General features: G+C 35.5%; 2 protein-coding genes across 5 annotated transcripts in view; one reads left to right on the forward strand and one right to left on the reverse strand.

Annotated features, from left to right (window-relative positions):
• LOC145728499 (death-associated protein kinase related-like) overlaps window positions 1-2,658 on the forward strand; it is an 83,204-nt gene extending 80,546 nt beyond the window's left edge. For 2 of the 3 annotated variants that reach the window (XM_081978776.1, XM_081978777.1), the window contains one exon: window positions 723-2,187. In XM_081978776.1, coding sequence (XP_081834902.1) covers window positions 723-1,086 — 364 coding nt within the window. In that variant the 3' untranslated portion in view covers window positions 1,087-2,187. Of the gene's footprint in view, window positions 1-722; window positions 2,188-2,448 lie in introns of those variants that run through there. The other variant, XM_081978778.1, reaches the window with a different exon arrangement.
• A 91-nt stretch (window positions 2,659-2,749) lies between these two features.
• Window positions 2,750-19,264, reverse strand: part of Hs3st-A (Heparan sulfate 3-O sulfotransferase-A) — a 47,291-nt gene continuing 30,776 nt past the window's right edge. The window contains exons 1-6 of one of the 2 annotated variants that reach the window (XM_081978785.1): window positions 11,446-12,669; window positions 7,882-7,992; window positions 7,023-7,287; window positions 6,178-6,393; window positions 5,502-5,753; window positions 2,750-5,448 (exon numbers count right to left, since the gene is read on the reverse strand). In XM_081978785.1, coding sequence (XP_081834911.1) covers window positions 5,134-5,448; window positions 5,502-5,753; window positions 6,178-6,393; window positions 7,023-7,287; window positions 7,882-7,943 — 1,110 coding nt within the window. In that variant the 5' untranslated portion in view covers window positions 7,944-7,992; window positions 11,446-12,669 and the 3' untranslated portion in view covers window positions 2,750-5,133. Of the gene's footprint in view, window positions 5,449-5,501; window positions 5,754-6,177; window positions 6,394-7,022; window positions 7,288-7,881; window positions 7,993-11,445; window positions 12,670-19,264 lie in introns of those variants that run through there. The other variant, XM_081978784.1, reaches the window with a different exon arrangement.

A 19,264-nucleotide genomic window follows, 5' to 3' on the forward strand; every position in this document is an offset into this window, starting at 1 on the left:
GGTTGGGTTGGGGACCAATTGATAGTGTTTGCACCCCCCTTTCATTGTTTTTGAGTTTTTAGTAAAAGTGATAATGCATCTATTAGTTGGTGTTTTTGAGGTGTAAACTGTTCATGATGGAATGGTTGTGTTATGGCTATATGAGTTCCATCAACACATCCTAGAGTCCCATCCTACTTCCTTCACAAAATGCATAACAATTGGTAGCATGTTTACAAGGAATTGAGAAATATTAATGGTCTAACAAGAAAATAAGAAACTGAAGACAGAACTACAACAAATACGACAACAATAATGGGTACAAAAGGGACTATTTTAGAATGCAAACTTTGAAATATATGATTAATTACTGAGAAAGAAAGCAAAAAACCTAGAATTATTCAAAATTATTGTCATTAACCCTGAATATGAGGAAACAAGTAAAAGCCCTATTTTTTATTACTAGAAATTAGTCAATGTTTTTAGGACCGATAGCTTCCCGTTTTCTGTTGACGGTGTCAGCCGAATGGGATAGAAAATAGCTTAGAGAGTACCACAGTTAATAGAAAGAAATCTTCTTTCTTGTCTATTTCTATGCGTTTTCTATTTCCTACATCGTTACGGAGTTCGCCTCCTGGTTTCCTATGTTTTTGACCTTTGCTACCTGTAACTTTTCCGCCAATTGTCCACCAACCTACTCGAATTTGCTGAGACATTTATTAATAGTTTTTTTTGGTTTATAGGAAGAGGCCGACGGTGCACGAACTGTTGGATCATCCGTGGATCTCGCTGAAATCGAACCTGCTGCCGTCGCTCACAACGAAATCCACCGAGTCAATTAACATAACGCCGAAATCGACGCCGATCAGCCAGAGGAAAAGCTTCAGCTGCATCACAACCACCACCGACAGCCCGCCAAAATCCAAAGACTTTCCCACGACGCTCCTACGCAACTCTGTGACCGGCTCGTTCAGCGATTCGGCGTCCGTGCGTACGTACACAACGGTCAATTGTCTTTGTCCGCAATGCGGGACGGCTTGCCGACACCTCTCCCATCCGCAAGTCACTAAAACGACCATCACCATCGATCGGGGGATTTTGTGTTAGTGTGCGATGGTCGCTCTCGTGCTGTTCAATATTCTTTATTCACGGATTTCTCGTTCTTCGAGTTGATCTTAATCTGAGATTAGTAGTTTTTTTTTTAATTCACCGTCAGTAATGCCAGGTTAAGCTAGTCAAAGAACGAGTATCCTGTAAGTATTTTTGTTGTGCGGTTGTTTGGTGCTTTTTGGTTTGGCTGGGATGCGTTACAATGGTTATTTATACTCCAAGTCCAAGGATTAGTTCAACGCCATTTTGTCAAATTGGTTGCCCTGCTTGGTCTCAGGGAAAGAGTTTAGAAGAATAAATCGCGCTCTACTTCTGTGTAGTTCAGTACCTAATAAATAGCCATCATCCATTGAAGCCGAAGTTTCAATAGTTTTGAAAAGAGCACCAAAAAACCGCAAAGTGTTAGCTAATGTTTCATCTACGAAGCTTATGGCAGTATACGCGTGTACTGCAGGTTTCGTCAATCCCTCAAAAGCACAAGATAGCCTTTCATGAGTGTGGATACCAGTAAATATCGTCATTAGGTGTCACCATTGTTAAAGGTCTTCTTCAATTCAAATTCGAGCAAATCAAAAAGTACTGTGAGTACATAAAGGGCTTCACAATCACTCTTAATAAAACTATATAGTCAAGATTATTAAATATAATTTTTTAGTACAAAAACTTCTCCGTGCTTTTCATTCCAAGTTAATCGCTAAGTTGGCAAATTGACTCCAAACTATCATACTGTTGAAAGAACCTTTAAAATTCAGGAAGCAATAACATTTATCTGAAATTAAATCTGTAAGCATTTACTAGAAAACTTAAAACACACTGGTGACACCTAAACTAGGCCAAATTACTTATTAAGAGTCTCTCCTAGAAACTTAGGGTAATTTTATGTTAAAGGATTTTAGCATTTAACGTAATTTCATTCATATTCGAGTCGCTGATGATGTAAGGCCATTTCTATTGGATATTTGCTTACGAGTGAACAGTTCAGTTGTGCTGTGAGGACCGTGTACAGATCTAGTTGTATTTTAAGCGGTAATTTATGTTTCTGTTGCTTTTTACTTTCGATTGGTGTAATAATCTAAATAAAGGTTGATTTTTTTGTCATTCGTTTTTGTTTTTATTTCTTGTCCGTTTGATTTGAGACGTACAGTGTGTTGTGTTTCAGCTTCAGCTTTAAACAGTTTTTTTTATTTAAAGAAAGTACATATACACATTATTTTAGATGTGCAATCAATGATAAGAAGAGAGAGCACTTTGCAATTTTTGACTATCACAAAATTATGGAATTTCAATATTCCTGCTTTAGCTTGTCATGCCTTTATTGTCTTCACGAAATTCTAAACGGTTTTTTGTAAAATGTTACAGATTCTTTCCCTTGCTCGGATCTTAGTCCAGGGCCGTGGGATGACGATTTCCATGACATACTAAGTAAATATACGACAATATGACTTTGCGACTGGAGTCTTTAGTTCAATTGACGTTGTGATAATGTTTGTAAGTTTTTGTAACATATTTGTACAGGAAAATGTAGTAAATTAAGGTAACGGTTAAGAACAAATATAAATTGGCACAATCTTTGCTTTCGTTTTTATACCTGGAACATCCCGGACAACTTGCTGAGGAAATCTATCAAAATCTGGAAAGTGGCTTAGCAAACCCTGTACACTAACTCTTTTGTAACATTTATTTACTCAAAACTTACACGGATTTTGGGTAAAAATAATTCTTAAAAAGACGAATATATCATAATATTACAAAAATTATTGCATTATTACTTTCATTTGTTTTAAACCACGCCTGCTTGACATCAAGTACATATTTTTCGTCGCTACAATATCAGAAATATATTATTACATTTAGCAATATAAAATTTATTCTAAAAGTGAATTATCAATTACAACGAAACTTGTTCGATATTGCTAACGTTTTAATTTTGGGTGTACAGTTTTAACGTCAAGCGTATACAGGGTGTCTAAAGTAATACTCTCAGAGTTGGTAAATTATCTTTATATAGTTTCAATCTCCGAGTTTGTGCTTTATTATGGTCCACATGTGCAGCATTTGAGTGGTTGGTGTGATGTGATTTCCGCAAATACTGCACATGTAAAGAAGAATTATTAAACCTCTGTAATACACACACCTTGTACACACTAATAAAACCTTCGATATTTCCAATTTGTAATAACATCAACGTTCAATTTGCTATAATAAAAATAACCAATTCGTTATTAATAACATTAATAAAGTGCTGTTAAATACATTTAAAATTTTGGCCTAAACGTATTAGAAAATTATCTGTTTTCGTTTGCAGAAACGTAGTATAATAAATAAACTTTTAAAAATACATTAAAAATTACATATCTTCTAATTTAGGCAAACAGTCTTCATTTTATTTAGTTTTTGTACACCTTGATATGTTCAATATTATTTCCTAGCCTTCTTTATCCATCACCTAAATTTTCTAATAGGATTGAAACAACTGAATTCCTACAAACGAGGTTGGTGCTGCAGGTGTTTCTATAATTTTGTGAACACTGTTCTTTAAGCTATAGATTCGTTTTTAGCACACCAAACAGCCAAATTAAAGCTTGCAAATTACAACAGAACTAAATAACTATATCTGCTCACCAACTACACTATTTTAAATAGACTAGGGGTAACTTTACACGTTAAGATTAAGATTTTCTAAAAAGATGAAAACGACACGTACACATACACAATCAGATGAATTTTAAAACGTGAAAGAGACATCGTTTTGCGTAAATATTATGGATTTTTTTTTCATAAATAGAGCGAATATAGAGATATGTATGAAGACGAAGACAATAGTAGTTGTCATTCATTTTGTTACTAAAATTTAGACACTATTTTGTGTAGTAATAGCCTATTCAACTTATTCTATAGTAAATAACTATTTAACGCAATAGTAGTAGTTCCATTTGCAAGAAACAAACTGATATACATTTATAAAATATTTCTAATAGACATATATCAATATATCATTTCTTAAAACAATTTATATACAACTATAATACAATCTTATAATCACAATTTTGATATGTTTGATATCTTTGATATGCATTTGTTAACACTCTCTGAGAGTGGATACGTAATTATGTGATACTGTGTGTCTTAGTTGGAAACTTCCAAATTTAAACTAATTTAAAAAAAATGTAAATTAGTGTCTATTTACCAAGTGAGGATTTTAGTAACTGAATTAGTTATCTAACTTAACTTACTCCAATATGGAAGTCACAAAAATATTATGATAATAAGTAAGGCACTGACCAATATGATCGAAAATATGTTTTTAAAAGTCATTTTACTAAATATTGTGACCTGAGTTGAGTAGCAGAACTGAATGCATTGCTCGTATAAATTCCACTTTTCACACAAAAACCTGTTTTAATTCCTAAACCAAAAAAGTTACTTAAATGATATTTGGTCTGCATTTTGAAGTGGTCGTTTGGAAACTTTTGCAAGTTTTGAAAATATGCTGGACGAGAGCCAAAATTTTGATTTTGATTTTTTTTGTTTAGGAATTAAAATTAAAAAACTCCGCTAGGGGGCACTTCTCAAGCATACTTAATATTAAACTTTGGCGTTTATTTTGTATGTTCTTACTTTCCATGCTTTAAGTATCCTACAATCAATTTGGACTACCCTGTACATATGGTTTTTAACCATGTTTCCAGTTCTGCTTCCTACCCTGTCCATTTGTTACTAATTCTAACTGAAAAATCACTAAATCAGCATTAGTGTAGACTATAAAAAACATGATATGTTTCCGAATGATATGTTAAGTTCACTATAGGCTCTTCGCCCTTGTGTGCACCATATAAAATCTAATAACGCTTACACTGAAACAAAAGCTTTCACGTTATTGCTAAAAAAACAAGCAACGTTGAGCAACAAACAACTTTCCTCAAAAAAAAAATCACTACGTTTTACAACTGAAACAAACTTGTGCAAATCGATATCGATACTACACGTTAAAAAAACGATCACATATTGCGTTTCCTATAAATTATTACAATTACCAGGGGGTTGTTAATCTTCCGGCCAACCCAAATCCTCACCAATCAGCTCGTAGAACTTTTGATTGTGCTCCTCAAAGTAGGTGCGCAATTTGGATACCACGTGGGGATCAACACGGGGGTGTTTTCGACCTTTGGTCTCTCTTAAACAGCGATCGGACGTCTCGTTTCTCAAACAGAAAAATCCTTTAGTCTCGTTGAAGTAAAAGTTGTGATTGCCGATTTTCGGCTCCAGACCAAGAAAACGTTCGATCCTTTGTAATTGCGGCACTGGATCCTCGATCAGCAGATCACCATTGACTATGAGAAGTTGATCACGTGAAAACACCTAAAATGGTTTACAAATTTGTGCTAAAGATTTTTTTTCCTTAATAAACTTACTTCCAGCCATCTATGAAGATACAAATGGTAAGTGCTGATAGCCAAAGGCCGGTAAGCCTCGTTGACAGTGCCATTTGCATGAAGCACGAGTTGCTCGAAAGATTTAGGGCTCGGCGTGGGTAAAGTAGTTGGTGAAGACGTGGCAGCGTTGGCCCTTAGCTGTGTGTAATCGGAAATGGCCCTTGTGACCGGTTCTCTGACGATTAAGAGCAACTTAATGGAGGAATTCATGGCTCGTATTCGTTCGGGGACCTAAAATCAAACACTTGTTGCATAAGTTACACTTGATGAAGGTATTTCACTGTATTCTAGGTGTCCTAATGTATTTTATTGTAATCGATATTGATTTGGGCCGGTTTTATTTATAGGTGCAATTAATAAATAAAACAGTATCAATAAGCAATGGTTGATACCTATCATCATTTGCCCATGTCAGAACTTAAATAAATAAACGATTAGGATGTTCGAAAAGGTCATATTGTCAAGAAACGTTCAATTATTCGCTTCCACGACACAATACACTATATAACATTTTCTCCCTTATTAATTTTATAGAAATGTCGCCCTTCAGAACTCTAGATGCATTTATTTCACGGGGGCTGACCTTCTTGAATAAACAAAGGGCGACGGGCCACGTGGCCGCCCTACACGATGGGCTTAGAGTAGAAAAACTCACCTCGGGCGTCACAAAATAGCTGGGACTTTTCTCGATGGTGATTTGTCCGTAATAGGAATGGGGCATTTGCATGCGATACCATTCCAGGCCCTTGTTGTAGTTCTCGTCCCTGTCGAAAAAATGGACCTCGCCGGTCGCTTTTTGTATCTTCGGATGAAGATAAAGCATTTCCAAAAGGGCTCTCGTACCGCATTTTCTTACACCCATAATGATCGCCTATTGAATTAAATTCAAATTATTTAATACTGTAGTGGTTGTTATTTAAACATTTCAAAATTTTCAAAAAATTCGGTTGTGCGAGTCGTTGATAATTTATTTAATTAATATTAATTAATAACCTAACTTAACTGAAATGTGGGCTTTCATTGGTTGGCTTACGTAGTTATGACATTTTTCAATTTCAGGCCAATGACTACATATTCCTCTGACTACTAATTCAGTTCACTTTTACTGATTTTTAAAAATTTGTATACAGGTGTGGTAAATCCAAAAGCGACCATAGGAAAACCGTGTAACGGACAGAGAAACGTAGGTAATAGCATGCGCGGGAGAAAGACAGAAAACGAAAAAAATATCAAGTAGGCCATATTTTTAGCGCGCTGTTGCCAAACGCCGAAAGTATTCAATACCCTCGACAAACTCGATTGACTTGATATTTTTTTCGTTTTCTGTCTTTCTCCCGCGCATGCAATTACCTATGTTTCTCTGTCCGTTACACGGTTTTCCTATGCTCGCTTTTGGATTTACCACACCTGTATGTATAGTCACGTGATAAGTCAGAATCTAGTCAAGTGTTCGCAGAATGACCACTTTATAATTAAAAAAAAAGTATTCATGAAGCTCACCTGTGGTAATCGTCGTGTAGCCACCGGATACAATTTTCTAGATAAAAGATAAATGGGAGGCCTACTGTTCTCGGTCACGTGATGGTTGTGATTCTTGTGCAGAGTGCTAAGGGCACTGTCGTAAATAATATGAAAGGTGAGGAACAGAGAGAGAAGCATTACAATGAGGACGGCAAGGGCCATTCGCGGTCGGGACACTCCCACCACCAAGATGCAGTCTGAAGGATCGCCCTCGACGGTCCGAATAGCTGCTTTTGGTAACCATCTGTCAAAAATAAGACATTTATTATTGTGACGTCGTAATTGATATTTCGTCTAGAAAAAGTCTCCACGTGACCTACTGTCATTGAGTGCCATTGCAAATAAACTATTTTTTAACAAATGGTATAACACTGCATTGTAATAATTATTATGATAAATATCAAGAAAAGAATATTTTGAACAGAATGTGTAATAATTTCCGTCATTCACTAAACCGCTCAAGGAAATAAATTTAGCATAGGTCGTGCAACAATGTAGCCCAACTAAAAATTGCCCGCCTTGAATATTAATATCCTCATTATTCGGAAGGTACAAAAAATTCAAGAGTTAAGTGGGTCATCGTATGGAAAAGGGCTTTAAAGTTGAAATAGGTAGTTTTTCAAGGGTAACGTAAGAGTAAGTGGAATTTATAATCCAGAATGGGTTTTTTTTATCGTTGAGTGGAACTCAAGGCTTTCCACATTCTATTATGTTATACGAGAGATCGTAAAAGCTTTTAATTCATTCGCGCTTCCTCATTTTTACTCGCGTTTGATTATGCACTAGGTATTGAATTAACCTCGAATTTCGTTTCGTAAAATCGTTTTAGAACACTTACAGTATATCGAAGTGGGGAGGTCGTACGCATCCTCTTTTTCTTTCAGGCTTAGCGGAGCTCATTTTAGGGCCGGTTTTTTATTTTCTTCCATGTCTTAGAACAGTAGGAAATCTGAAACAAAACAAAATCTAAATAGTTCTAACCACAGATAAGTTCTAATAGAACCCCAATAAAAACAAAACGTTGTTTTTAATAATCCGATGTTCGTTTTTTGTTATCATGATTTTCTAACTAAACCTGACTACTCAAAAATCGAGCTAGTAACACCTTTTTTACTATTTTTTCGTCTCCTCTCGTCATCCCTGTACACGTTCAAGCTTTACTCTGGCCTGGCTTTAACTCAACTTCCAGTGCTAAATTCCTAACCAAAATATGGCAAAAACAATATAAACAAACGGATAAATGACAGCTGGAATGCCCAAAACTGTTTTCAAAACTGATCACCAGAGGGAGTATCTCTTATTTTGAAACGCCAATACCCACCGCCCTTTATAATAGAAAGCCTAAAATGTCACTTTTAATGGCGGCGTTAGCGGTTTTCGTTTTATATGGTCCAGGGCACTAATGGGAGCAATGCACGTCATCAGTGGGTTTGACGTTTTGAAAATTCATTCGTATTGCTTAGCGGTCAGTTGCGACCTGTAACGCTCTCTTTCTAACACGCGCTTATTAATTGAACGCAATTCTGACACAAACGTGACCTTCTCGATCTCGACGTTTAACGAGTTGTGTGCGTTGTTGCCAGATTGCTAGTTGACCGTTTCCTGTTTTTGTTTTTGTTGTTGATGACTTGACTAAAAACTGTTTACAGAGAGAGACAAAAAAAAACTCAATATTGACTAATATTGTTATGCAAAATTCTCTGTTAAAAAACTGCGTCAACTTCTATATAAGAAGTAAATAAAAACAAAATATATGTAAAGTTCGTGTTTTAATGAAAAAACTAAACATCTGGCAACGAGGCGCGTTAAACGTCAATGACGTGCATTGGCCGATATATTGCCTTCTACTATACACAAACGTATGCAGATGCAGTAAAAAATATTGTTACGGTCTGGGCCTACTATGCTCGATACTTCTTAACGAGCGCTCGCACCGCCTTCTTTACAAGAAAGCCTAGAATGTGTCTTTTAATGGCGGCGTTATCGGATTTTTTTTGTACACAAACCTATGGAGATGCAGTAGAAAATATGTTTTTTTTTATTTTTTCGTGTAGTTGATTAGAAGTTGTGAGTGAAAAATCAAAGAACGCTTCATTCCTGATCCAGATATGTATAGATATGGCTTTTTATATCCAATAAAGTCCAGCCAAAGCAAGTTTGGTTAAAACCCTTTGTCTTGGAAAGTACAACAAACTAATGTAAAAATTGCTCAATCAAAGAAAATTTGGAAATCCTTGAATCTAGGTAAGCAAAACTGGTAAATGGGTTTTATATTATTACCAAGACCTTTCTTTTAAAATGTAAATGTGCCAATAGAACTTCTAAAAGCTGTCCTGTTTCTTCAGAGTAAACCTTTGTTGCTCTCAAAATGCAGGCGGCCTCAAAATGTAACTCACATAAGTCACATACCAATGTATGTAAGAGGCAATAAGTTTACTGAATGAGAAAGCATATTGTACTTACCACTGAGTATTGTGTTGGAGTAAAATCATTCCACTTCAAAGCTTTCAACCACTGTTGGGTTCGAGCAGGGTCTTTTTGAAAGTAAAAGACTGACACTTTTGGGCCTTTCACCAAATTGCTTTTAGAAATTTGGCAAACAACCAGTGGACGGCATAGTGTAGAGGCAATAGAATTTAAGTTAAAAAACCAACCACAAATTATAGAACAATGAAGGAACAATAACAATAGTGATAACACAATAAAATGAACACAAACTACACTTTCACTAGAACAATAAACATATAAACAACAATTACTTTGGCAAGTAATCCCAAGTCTTGACTTTAAACCTTAAAAATTAATTTAATCATCCAAAAACTCAATTTCCACAATACAAACAAATGCAAACTGTCAATCCCATATTTCGGCCATATTGGAATTTTTGGCATGCACCTTCTTGGCTTTCTTGTACAGAGGGCGGTGGCGCTCGCCTCGGGATGAAACCGATGCGCCGCAATATCTGGCCGGGCGCGTATTAAAGTAGGCCACAGTTAGGAAACGCTACCTGGAAGATTCTTGAATGATCAAGGCAACCCGCGAAGCGTTTCGCGGTCATTCTAGAACGTGGTTTGCGAATATAAAAGACGCGGTCTCGACCGCAGTAGTAGTGAATTTGGAAACGCGGTAAAGTTTAAATAGCGAAGTAATTGTGGAATTGTAGTAGTGTTTTTAGTAGCTGTGTTAATTATTGTACGGAGTGTTTTGAAGTATTAATAAAGTGAATAATTGTTGAGTTAAACTGACTTTGTGTGAACCCACGGGAAAATCGTAACAATATGTTTTTTTTAATTGTTTCGTGTAGTTGATTGCAAGTTGTGAGTGAAAAATCAAAAAAAGGTTCATGGATAGAGCTTTTTTATACACAATTAAGTCCAGCCTAAACAAATTGGTTAGAACATTTGTCCTGGAAAGTACAACAAACAGCAAATTAGTTTAAACACTGTTCAATGTAAGAAAATCTGTAAATCCTTGAAACTAGGTCAGCAAAACTGGTAAATGGTTCTTATGTTATTACCAAGAACATTCATTCAAAATTATTTTTGTTGCTCTCACAATGAAGGATGCTTTAAAATGTAACTCACATTCCTGTGCTTTTAACAAGTACCTAATAAGTTTACTGTACTAGAAAGCACTTGTATTGCGGTTGGGCTTTTTCCTGAATTGCTGTTACAATGTGGCTTGAAAAACTTATGAACGGCAGCAAACAAAAATAACTTACGCAAATAACCTCAAGTTTTCTATCTAATCCTCTAAAAACTCAATTTCCACAATACAAACAAACGCAAACTGTCACCACTATTTCCGCCATATTGGAATTTTTGACAAGCACCTTCTAGGCTTTCTAGTATAGTAGGCGTGCAATACCTTCTCAGTGAAGCTTAACTGAAGTCTGACAATGACAACCTGAATTTACATAGTTGCCAAGCTGTCATTTAAAGCGACACTGTTGACAGCTTGTCTTGTCAAAAAAGTTGTTGTGTCTTGTCGCTCTAGTTGTTCTAGACCCACAAGCAAAAAAATAACTTAAAAACAAATTGTTTTAATCAGCATTAAGAAAAATCAACTACTTTAAAGAAAAGTTTGCTTTTTCGATAAAATTAAATTGGCATTAAAAGTATTCGTTTTGGGTCAAACCAGCTTGAAACAAATTATTGGTCTAATATGGCATCTACTATTAGCATTGATACTTACAGCAAGCAAAATAGAACCTTAAAAACACAAGAGTTAACTAGATAAGCACTTAAACGACAAACAACAGGTTCGTATTCGAAAAAATTTTAACTTTATTTGTTTAGAAGATAGGAATAGTGCTTTATAGCAATTTGACTATCTTATATAGAGGGATGTTAGTAAAATATAAAAATCAAAGTGATGAGGGACAAGAGTTTGGATCACTCACCTTACAAAGTTGAAGGCAAACATTCTAAACTAGCGGTTAACTAAACTGGAATCAGCTACATCGTCTCTATATCAAAGCTATCTAAACGCGACCGTCTCTTTACCTGACCGAACTGAAACTGGGTGCAATGCCGATGCTTTTAAGCCATGAATGGGGACGCGCGTATCGCGTGGGCCGATACTACAAAAAGGTCAAAGGGAATCGTAGGTACGAGATGTAATTTCGTCGTTATTAACGTCTGGTTTGTATAAAGATGAATTATTATACGCTGGCTTTGGGTCTGTCTGTCTGGAATCGAACGTAGGCGGTCCAAAGCCACTGTTTTTTTGCAATTTTTATGTCTCGCTTAGATAGTAAATTATTTCGTTGAAATGCAGACAACGTCGTAAAAATTCCGAAAATACGGTTAATAGAGTTGAGAGAATGAGAGAAAATCTCAGTTTTGTAATGAGTTAGCATTTGAGCCTTAATCATAACTTCTCACGTAATCAAAATGTATAGTAACCACTATTTCACATGCAACCGAATACAATTAGTGCAATTGGTGGTTTTCGAGTGAAGACAAAATTGCACCAATCAGCGTAAATTCAATAGCTCGGTACGTGGCCAAATTAATTCAATAAACTGCTTCAGGTCACCGAAACTTGCTCCGCAAGCAAAGATCTGTATTAGCATAATCTGACTCCATCCGGAAGATCAAATAAACTTATGTTAAGCAACGTTCCTGTCTCAAAATATCAGTTTGACGTTAGGTAAACGTTACCTTTCCTGAAATTTACATTAAATTCCTTCTCACCACATTCATGATGATGTGAGGTTTCAAAAACTTGAACTGAAATTACAACCAAAGTATAGTAACGACTTTCCAAACTTTGGAAGCACACTGATAAATCCTCATTGTTATAGCTTGTAAACACCGTCTGAACAACAAGAAAAGTGCACTAAAAAGTAACTTTACTACATTACTGTTTTGGAAGAATGGTAAGTGAGATGTTTGAGGAGAAAAAGTCCATTAATGACAGCTTAATCGCCTTTGGAGTAGTAAAGTTACAGTCATTCAACATTTTTGCGGCCGTTAAACTTAATATGTATTTTATGTGGCCGATATTTTATCAAAACGACCGTGTTGAGGTATTTATTATACAGTCAGGGCAAGCGAATTGGCTTAGATACATCGTAAAATAACCATAATGGACTCAATCGAACACCGATAACCTGCTGAACGGTAATGTCATTTCGAAGGACTCGGTTTGTCCTTCTCATATTTTTTTATATGGTAAACATCATTAAAATGCCATCAATTGTGTTGATTTTTTTATTTAATTAAGGTTTGCTTGCTTGTTGTACAAACTTAAGTTAATATTGACAAAGAAACCAGTACCGTAGTATCATATCGAAGTCTGGGTTCCAAATTTGTTAAGGGCCCTCCAAATTTAAAAAAATATAAGCGCCGCTGTCAAACAACCAAATTTGACAGCTCGTTTTCTCGATTTGACGTCACAGATGTCAGAACTGACAAAACTCACTTACCTGACCTGAAAGTATAAAATGCCTGTTCCTTTGAGGAATGGCGCTGTAGGTTATGTTAACAGCCTCATGACGCCAAATTTGAGAGTTGAGACATTAAGAAATACTTTGCCTGCGTCACGTGACAGCTGCTATAACTATCAAAACTGACTTAACAGTGACCTGAAAGTTTAAAATGTCAAACAGATGTATTTCTTTGAGAAATTGCACTGTAAGTTGTGTTTAGAGCTCTATGAAACCAAATTTGTCAGTTCTGACGTTAAGGAAGACTTTTATATTTTTCTTGCGTCACATCACGGCTGTCATAACTGTCGAAACCCGTATCAATGACCTGAAACTATAAAATTGGAAATAGTTGGTAATTTGAAGAATTGCACTGAGAGTTTTGTTTAAAGTTTTCTGGAGCCAAACTTGACAGTTGGGAAACTGACTTGACTTAAGGAAAGACACGTGTGACCTTCAACATTCCATTTGACACTTGAAAATATAGTCACGTGACTTTCGTAACTGAGTTTGAGAGTTTAAGGGCCGATTGCACCGAAATATTTAAAATTTGACTATGACATTTTGCACATGGTCTGTCACAGTCAAATCACAACTTAGCCTAGGTGAACCCTAGGGTGCCTTAAATTACTTCACGCTTAAGTAAAGTCACGTGACCTTTAGAGCAACGTTTTATACCGGGTGTAACATTTAACTTGAGACATCTCAATATCTCGAAAAATAAGCACTTTTCGAAAAAATGTTTAGTATCAAAGTTGTATTATTCCGCGGGGGAAATACATTAATGACAAAATTTGTATTCCTCTGTCCCTCCATGTGGGGGGGAAGGGGGGTAACTTTCATTTCTTAAATGGCACCCCCAATTTTTTATTGCAGATTCAGATTCTGCGGCTAAAAACACGTGGAATTTGTTTAAAACATTTTTTACAAAAAAAAAACTTTTTTATTTATTTTTTTTTTCTTTTTTTTTTTGTTATTTATTACACCTATGTATCCCTAGCAACGACGGTTTTTTAAGCAGATTTTACCAAACATTCCGGTAAGCCATGAGCGAAAGAAAAACAAATTTAATTAAAAAATGTAAATTAAATTTTGTCGTTTATAGCGCCATCTATCGTTAATCCAAAAAATGTTTTAAACAAATTCCACGTGTTTTTAGCCGCAGAATCTGAATCTGCAATAAAAAATTGGGGGTGCCATTTAAAAAATCAAAGTTACCCCCCTTCCCCCCCACATGGAGGGGCAGAGGAACACAAATTTTGTCATCAATGTATTTCCCCCGCGGAATAATACAACTTTGATACTAAACATTTTTTCGAAAAGTGCTTATTTTTCGATATATTGAGATGTCTCAAATTAAATGTTACACCCGGTAACGTCACGTGACTGCAACCATGCTTTTTGAACCTTAAGAAAAAAAAAACAATTGAATATAAATATAGATTATGATAACATACTAAGAATTGTCAGGAGTTTTGAAAAATGTAATAGTATACTGAGTGATTTATTTAAAATAAGCAACTTGGTGAGTACCTTTCAGGAAGGTAAACTTCAAGGTACTTTTAAGCTTTCTAAAAGTAAACCCATCACAAAGAAAGTATAAAAACAAAAATAAATAAAATATTCTTAATATTGTACCAGAGGATACCATATATTATTCCTTAGATTTCTTGAAATACTTTTATCAGTTTTCTTAATTCACAAAACATTCAGAGGACAAACGGGAACTGAGAGAAACATATTTTAACTTTTAGGCTTGTGAGATGATCCAGAACTCAATTTGATTAAACCTTTTTTATTCAGGATTCCATCACACTTTAACCTTTTTAAAACAATATACTTTTTATACCTTGAGACTGACCACCAGAGATTTTATGTCAACTACCTACGCTTCCTGTTTTCCTTCCATTAATGCACGATTTCCAAAATAAAAACCGAGGTTTCCCCGGATCCCTTGGCACTTACGAGAAAATGGCCTGGTGAGAGCATCTCCGTCACCTTTTATTGCTGCCCACATCTGACAAGATACAACCACGTTTTATCGGTCCGCTCATTGTCAAATTGATGATTGATGATATTCGGCGATTTTCCATAAATTATTTAGTGCACGTGACCGGAATAGCAGGAAGCCGGCCACAAGCCAATATAAGTTTGTATAACATACACGTGGCTATGTAGCGTTTTCGGGTTGATTTATGGTCATGTCAATGACAAGGAAACCTTATGCATGGTGACCTACCTAAATCAAATCCAAAATGCATTAGCAAGGCGATATTGAGAAAGTTTGCGAGAATTGGCTATAAACTGTAGCTGTAAGGCCCCCGTTCGTATTGATTTATTGACACTAACTTTTAATAGCAATCTACACATCCGTCTTAAGCGGAACTAAGCAGCAAAGGTAAATCCTCCCGGGAAATATCAAACCATTAAGATGGTAAATATTTTATGTGGCCGATACGTTGCCAGAAGAGATTTTTGTTGACGTTTTTACTACCCAATCTTGTCAGAAAATAATGATCAGGTTACCACAACAGCGAAAAATTACTAGAATAAACTTGAGCGAAAGTCCAATGAACTTTCTATTACACAGAAAACCATCCTTTGCAACAGCTATCCTAAATAAATAAAACCGAAAGCCGTAATTATGAATCTTTTTAAATTTCTATTTTTCCAAGCAAATAGCTTTCTTCCACGCAAAATGGAAAATGCAAATTACTTAAATCAAATGCCATTTTTAGACTACAGAAAAATTACCAGAATAAATTTCAACATTTGTTATCATTCATCATTGTTTAAGCTTTTTTAAATAGCATTTAAAATCTAAATTAATTTAAGCTTTTTAATAAAACATTTTTAAGACTGTAATCAAAATACAATTCCTAAAATCCAATAAAAACCCAGTTTTACAAACTTTTAGATACGCGTTTTACCTTTTGCAAGCACTGAAAATTCTTTCCAAGAAAATCTCCGCTATCTACAATACCATTAAAAGGAAATCGGAAAGAAAAATGGCCGTGAAGAATTGGTTCACTGACCGCCTAATTTACCACGATTTATTTTTGTCCGAATAGAAAACACGACAGGAAATTACGCCACTCTCAACAGTCCACCCCCAAAAAAAAAACTTATATTATTTATGACATCATCTTTTTGTAAGGTAATTGAAAAAGTTGACCAACACAGTTAATTGTGTGAAAAGTGGCGGTAATCACCTTTGTTTGGTTGAATTCCGAAGGGAAACTTTTGTTCCGGCTATAACCTTGACAAAAAGTCGATTAACAACGGGTTTGCATTCAAAGTGTTTCGCACCACCCTTTGAAAAGATCAGAGCGCCAAATTTCGGGCAATTTGAGGGCCCTTCGAAACAAACGGGCCGAAAGTGTTTTGTTTTGCAACATTTTATTACGTATTTCCTTTGGCGATAGCGAACCGGGACGAAATTGCTCCATTGTAATCAGAGGGCCGGATGGAAAAAATAACGATCTCTGGAATTTTGTGTCCAATTGGAAAATTGTACGTTTAGCTGGCTCGAAAATAGAGAGAGCTTTTTTTAAACTTGTTGACGTTTCAAGGTTTGAATTGAATGCGTAAAAATTATCAAATATTTTCAGTTTTAACGGCCAATAAATGCAAAAAGTGACGGCTTTGTTAATACCATCCAGAAGGTTGTCATTTTATTGATTACGCGACTAAAGCTACCTTTCAAGTCCACTTTAAATTTGACAGTTCTCTATTTATCATTTACAATGACATGGAAAATCTGTAAAGTGTTAGGTTAGATACATGTAAATATATCAGCATTTAAAGTGTGATATCGTCGTATACGTAATATCTAGTTAATCTAATAGAAATTTCAAGTTTAAAAGACAAAAATCCTTGGAAAATTCAAAATGTAGTAAACAAAACATCGATCTAACCTATAAATTGGTCATTTTGCTTGCATCTGCCAAGCAGCTTGACGCAAATGGCAGCCTGCGACGACATTTTGTCTGATTTCTAGAAACTAAGTGAAATTTTCTTTAAAATGAGGTGCAAGTCAATATTTTGACAAAAAATTTAAAATGGCGGCCTGGGACGCTATTTTGTCTGTCATTTCTTGAAACTACGTGAAATTTTCTTTAAAATGAGGTGCAAGAATATTTTGGCAGAAAATTCAAAATGACAGCCTGCGACGCCATTTTGTCTGTCATTTCTTGAAACTACGTGAAATTTCCTTTAAAATGAGGTGCAAGTCAACATTTTGACAGAAAATTCAAAATGGCGACCTGGGACGCTATTTTGTCTGTCATTTCTTGAAAGTACGTGAAATTCCCTTTAAAATGAGGTGCAAGAATATTTTGGCAGAAAATTCAAAATGGCGGCCGGGAAAGCTATTTTGTCTGTAATTTCTAGAAAGTACGTGAAATTTCCTTTAAAATGAGGTGCGGCCTGGGACGCCATTTTGTCTGTCATTTCTTGAAACTACGTGAAATTTCCTTTAAAATGAGGTGCAAGTCAATATTTTGACAGAAAATTGAAAATGGCGGCCTGGAACCGTAAAAAAATAAAACTTTTTTATTTGTCAAGTTACAGTTGACGTCTCGGTGTCATTTTATGTTAAAATTTCCCAGAAAAGACGCTGGTGCAGTCGTTTTTTTGATATCTCAAAAACTAACGGAGTTAGACCTAAAATTTAACATTTTAACCATTTCTTTACCAGGAATTCGACCGGATTAAGAATTACATGAAATCTGACTAAAAAATATTTACAATATGTGATATTATGGTAAAGGAAATTTGACACCCTCTAGCGTCCAAACGGAGTTATCAATCAACTCACAGCTTGAAATCTGCTCTATCTTTTGTTTTCTATGACATTTTGACGTATCTTGTCAAGTAAGGGAGTAATTTAGGGTCAAAGCAACGTGTTTTTTTACTACGTTTTTTAAATTCGATATCTCGGTAACATGAAGAGCTAGAGAGGCCAGTTTTGGCTCATTTTGTAGTATTTTTTATCCTCTTTCTAGTGGCGTTTTAGTGAAATCTATAAGAGTTCAAATAAAAAAGTTACAATCATTAAAAAATTGAAAAAATTTCACTTTGGCAATTTTTTATTTTGCTTATGCGAAAGCAGCTAAAATTAGGTGAATTAAGTACAAAAATGCACTATAGTATTAAGTAATTTAAATCAGTTTTTTACAACGTTGCCAATATTTTGATGTAACAACAACTTGAACATCATACACACTCAAATTATGCATAGTACAATACTTCTGCTTATCAGATTTCTGGTATATAATTTCAACCAACTGTGACCATTTGCAATTTTAATTTCTCAGAAATTTAATACACTCCCTGGTAATAATTAAGCCGGAAAATACTATACGAACCGTTTTTGCCCTTCGCATTCAATACCACAATCATTCAACCGAAAATATATAATTTACATGAAAGCTGCCAGTAGATGACGTCATTTTCAAGGACATTCCCCGCGGTAGTAAACGGATAGTCCGGGTTTTATCGACCGGAAAGAGTTTAGTTTTCAGGTGTTCGTGCTCTTCCAGTTTGAGATTCTACACGATCGAAAGGCTAATTTGCTTGTTTGTTTTATTGCATCGGACGTGTGCACGTTTCTCTAATGGTTTTCCTTTCCCTCGTCCCTCTGACCGCCATTTTGTGGCACTCTATTACCGCGTACTGCAATAATAATGTGTGTGTCATGTCCCTCGTAATTATGTCAAGTCCGGTCGTGTCAAATTGTGCGGAACAAACGTGACTAAACGTTGTTTTTTGCTTTAAATTTATGATGGGCGTGTTATGTTTCTCGTAAATACTGTTAAATATACATAGAATACCCATCTGAAATTAAGTATCATTCTACTTTTAATTTGTGAACAGTAACGAATCGTTGTTGGGATTAAATCAAGTTATTGGCTAAAAAATCCATTAATTTACATTTACACGTACAACACAATTGAGACTGCACATGTAAAAAAGTCGAGAAACAAAACCTGAACAGAAGCAAATGATGGTTATTTTTTTGATAAATTGAAAATGTAAATTCACCTACAACAGTGAGACTTTTCCCAAGTTTCGAGACTACGTAACAACACTGAGATACTGCAAATGACGCTACGTGACGGTTTACATTTTATACGGTTTGAAACGTTTAAATATGTAAGGGGGGATGCCACAAACTGGGTCAGGGACTGCGCCACATACAGTTTCCTCGTTGCAGAAACTTTAAATCAGATCGAGCAATAATTGAATATGACCTCTAGGCAGGGGCTGGAAGGGGGGGAAAGTTGCT

This window comes from Ips typographus, linkage group LG4 (assembly GCF_016097725.1).
Source record: "Ips typographus isolate SLU linkage group LG4, UJ_Ityp_2.0, whole genome shotgun sequence".
In the NCBI taxonomy this organism is placed as follows: domain Eukaryota; kingdom Metazoa; phylum Arthropoda; class Insecta; order Coleoptera; family Curculionidae; genus Ips; species Ips typographus.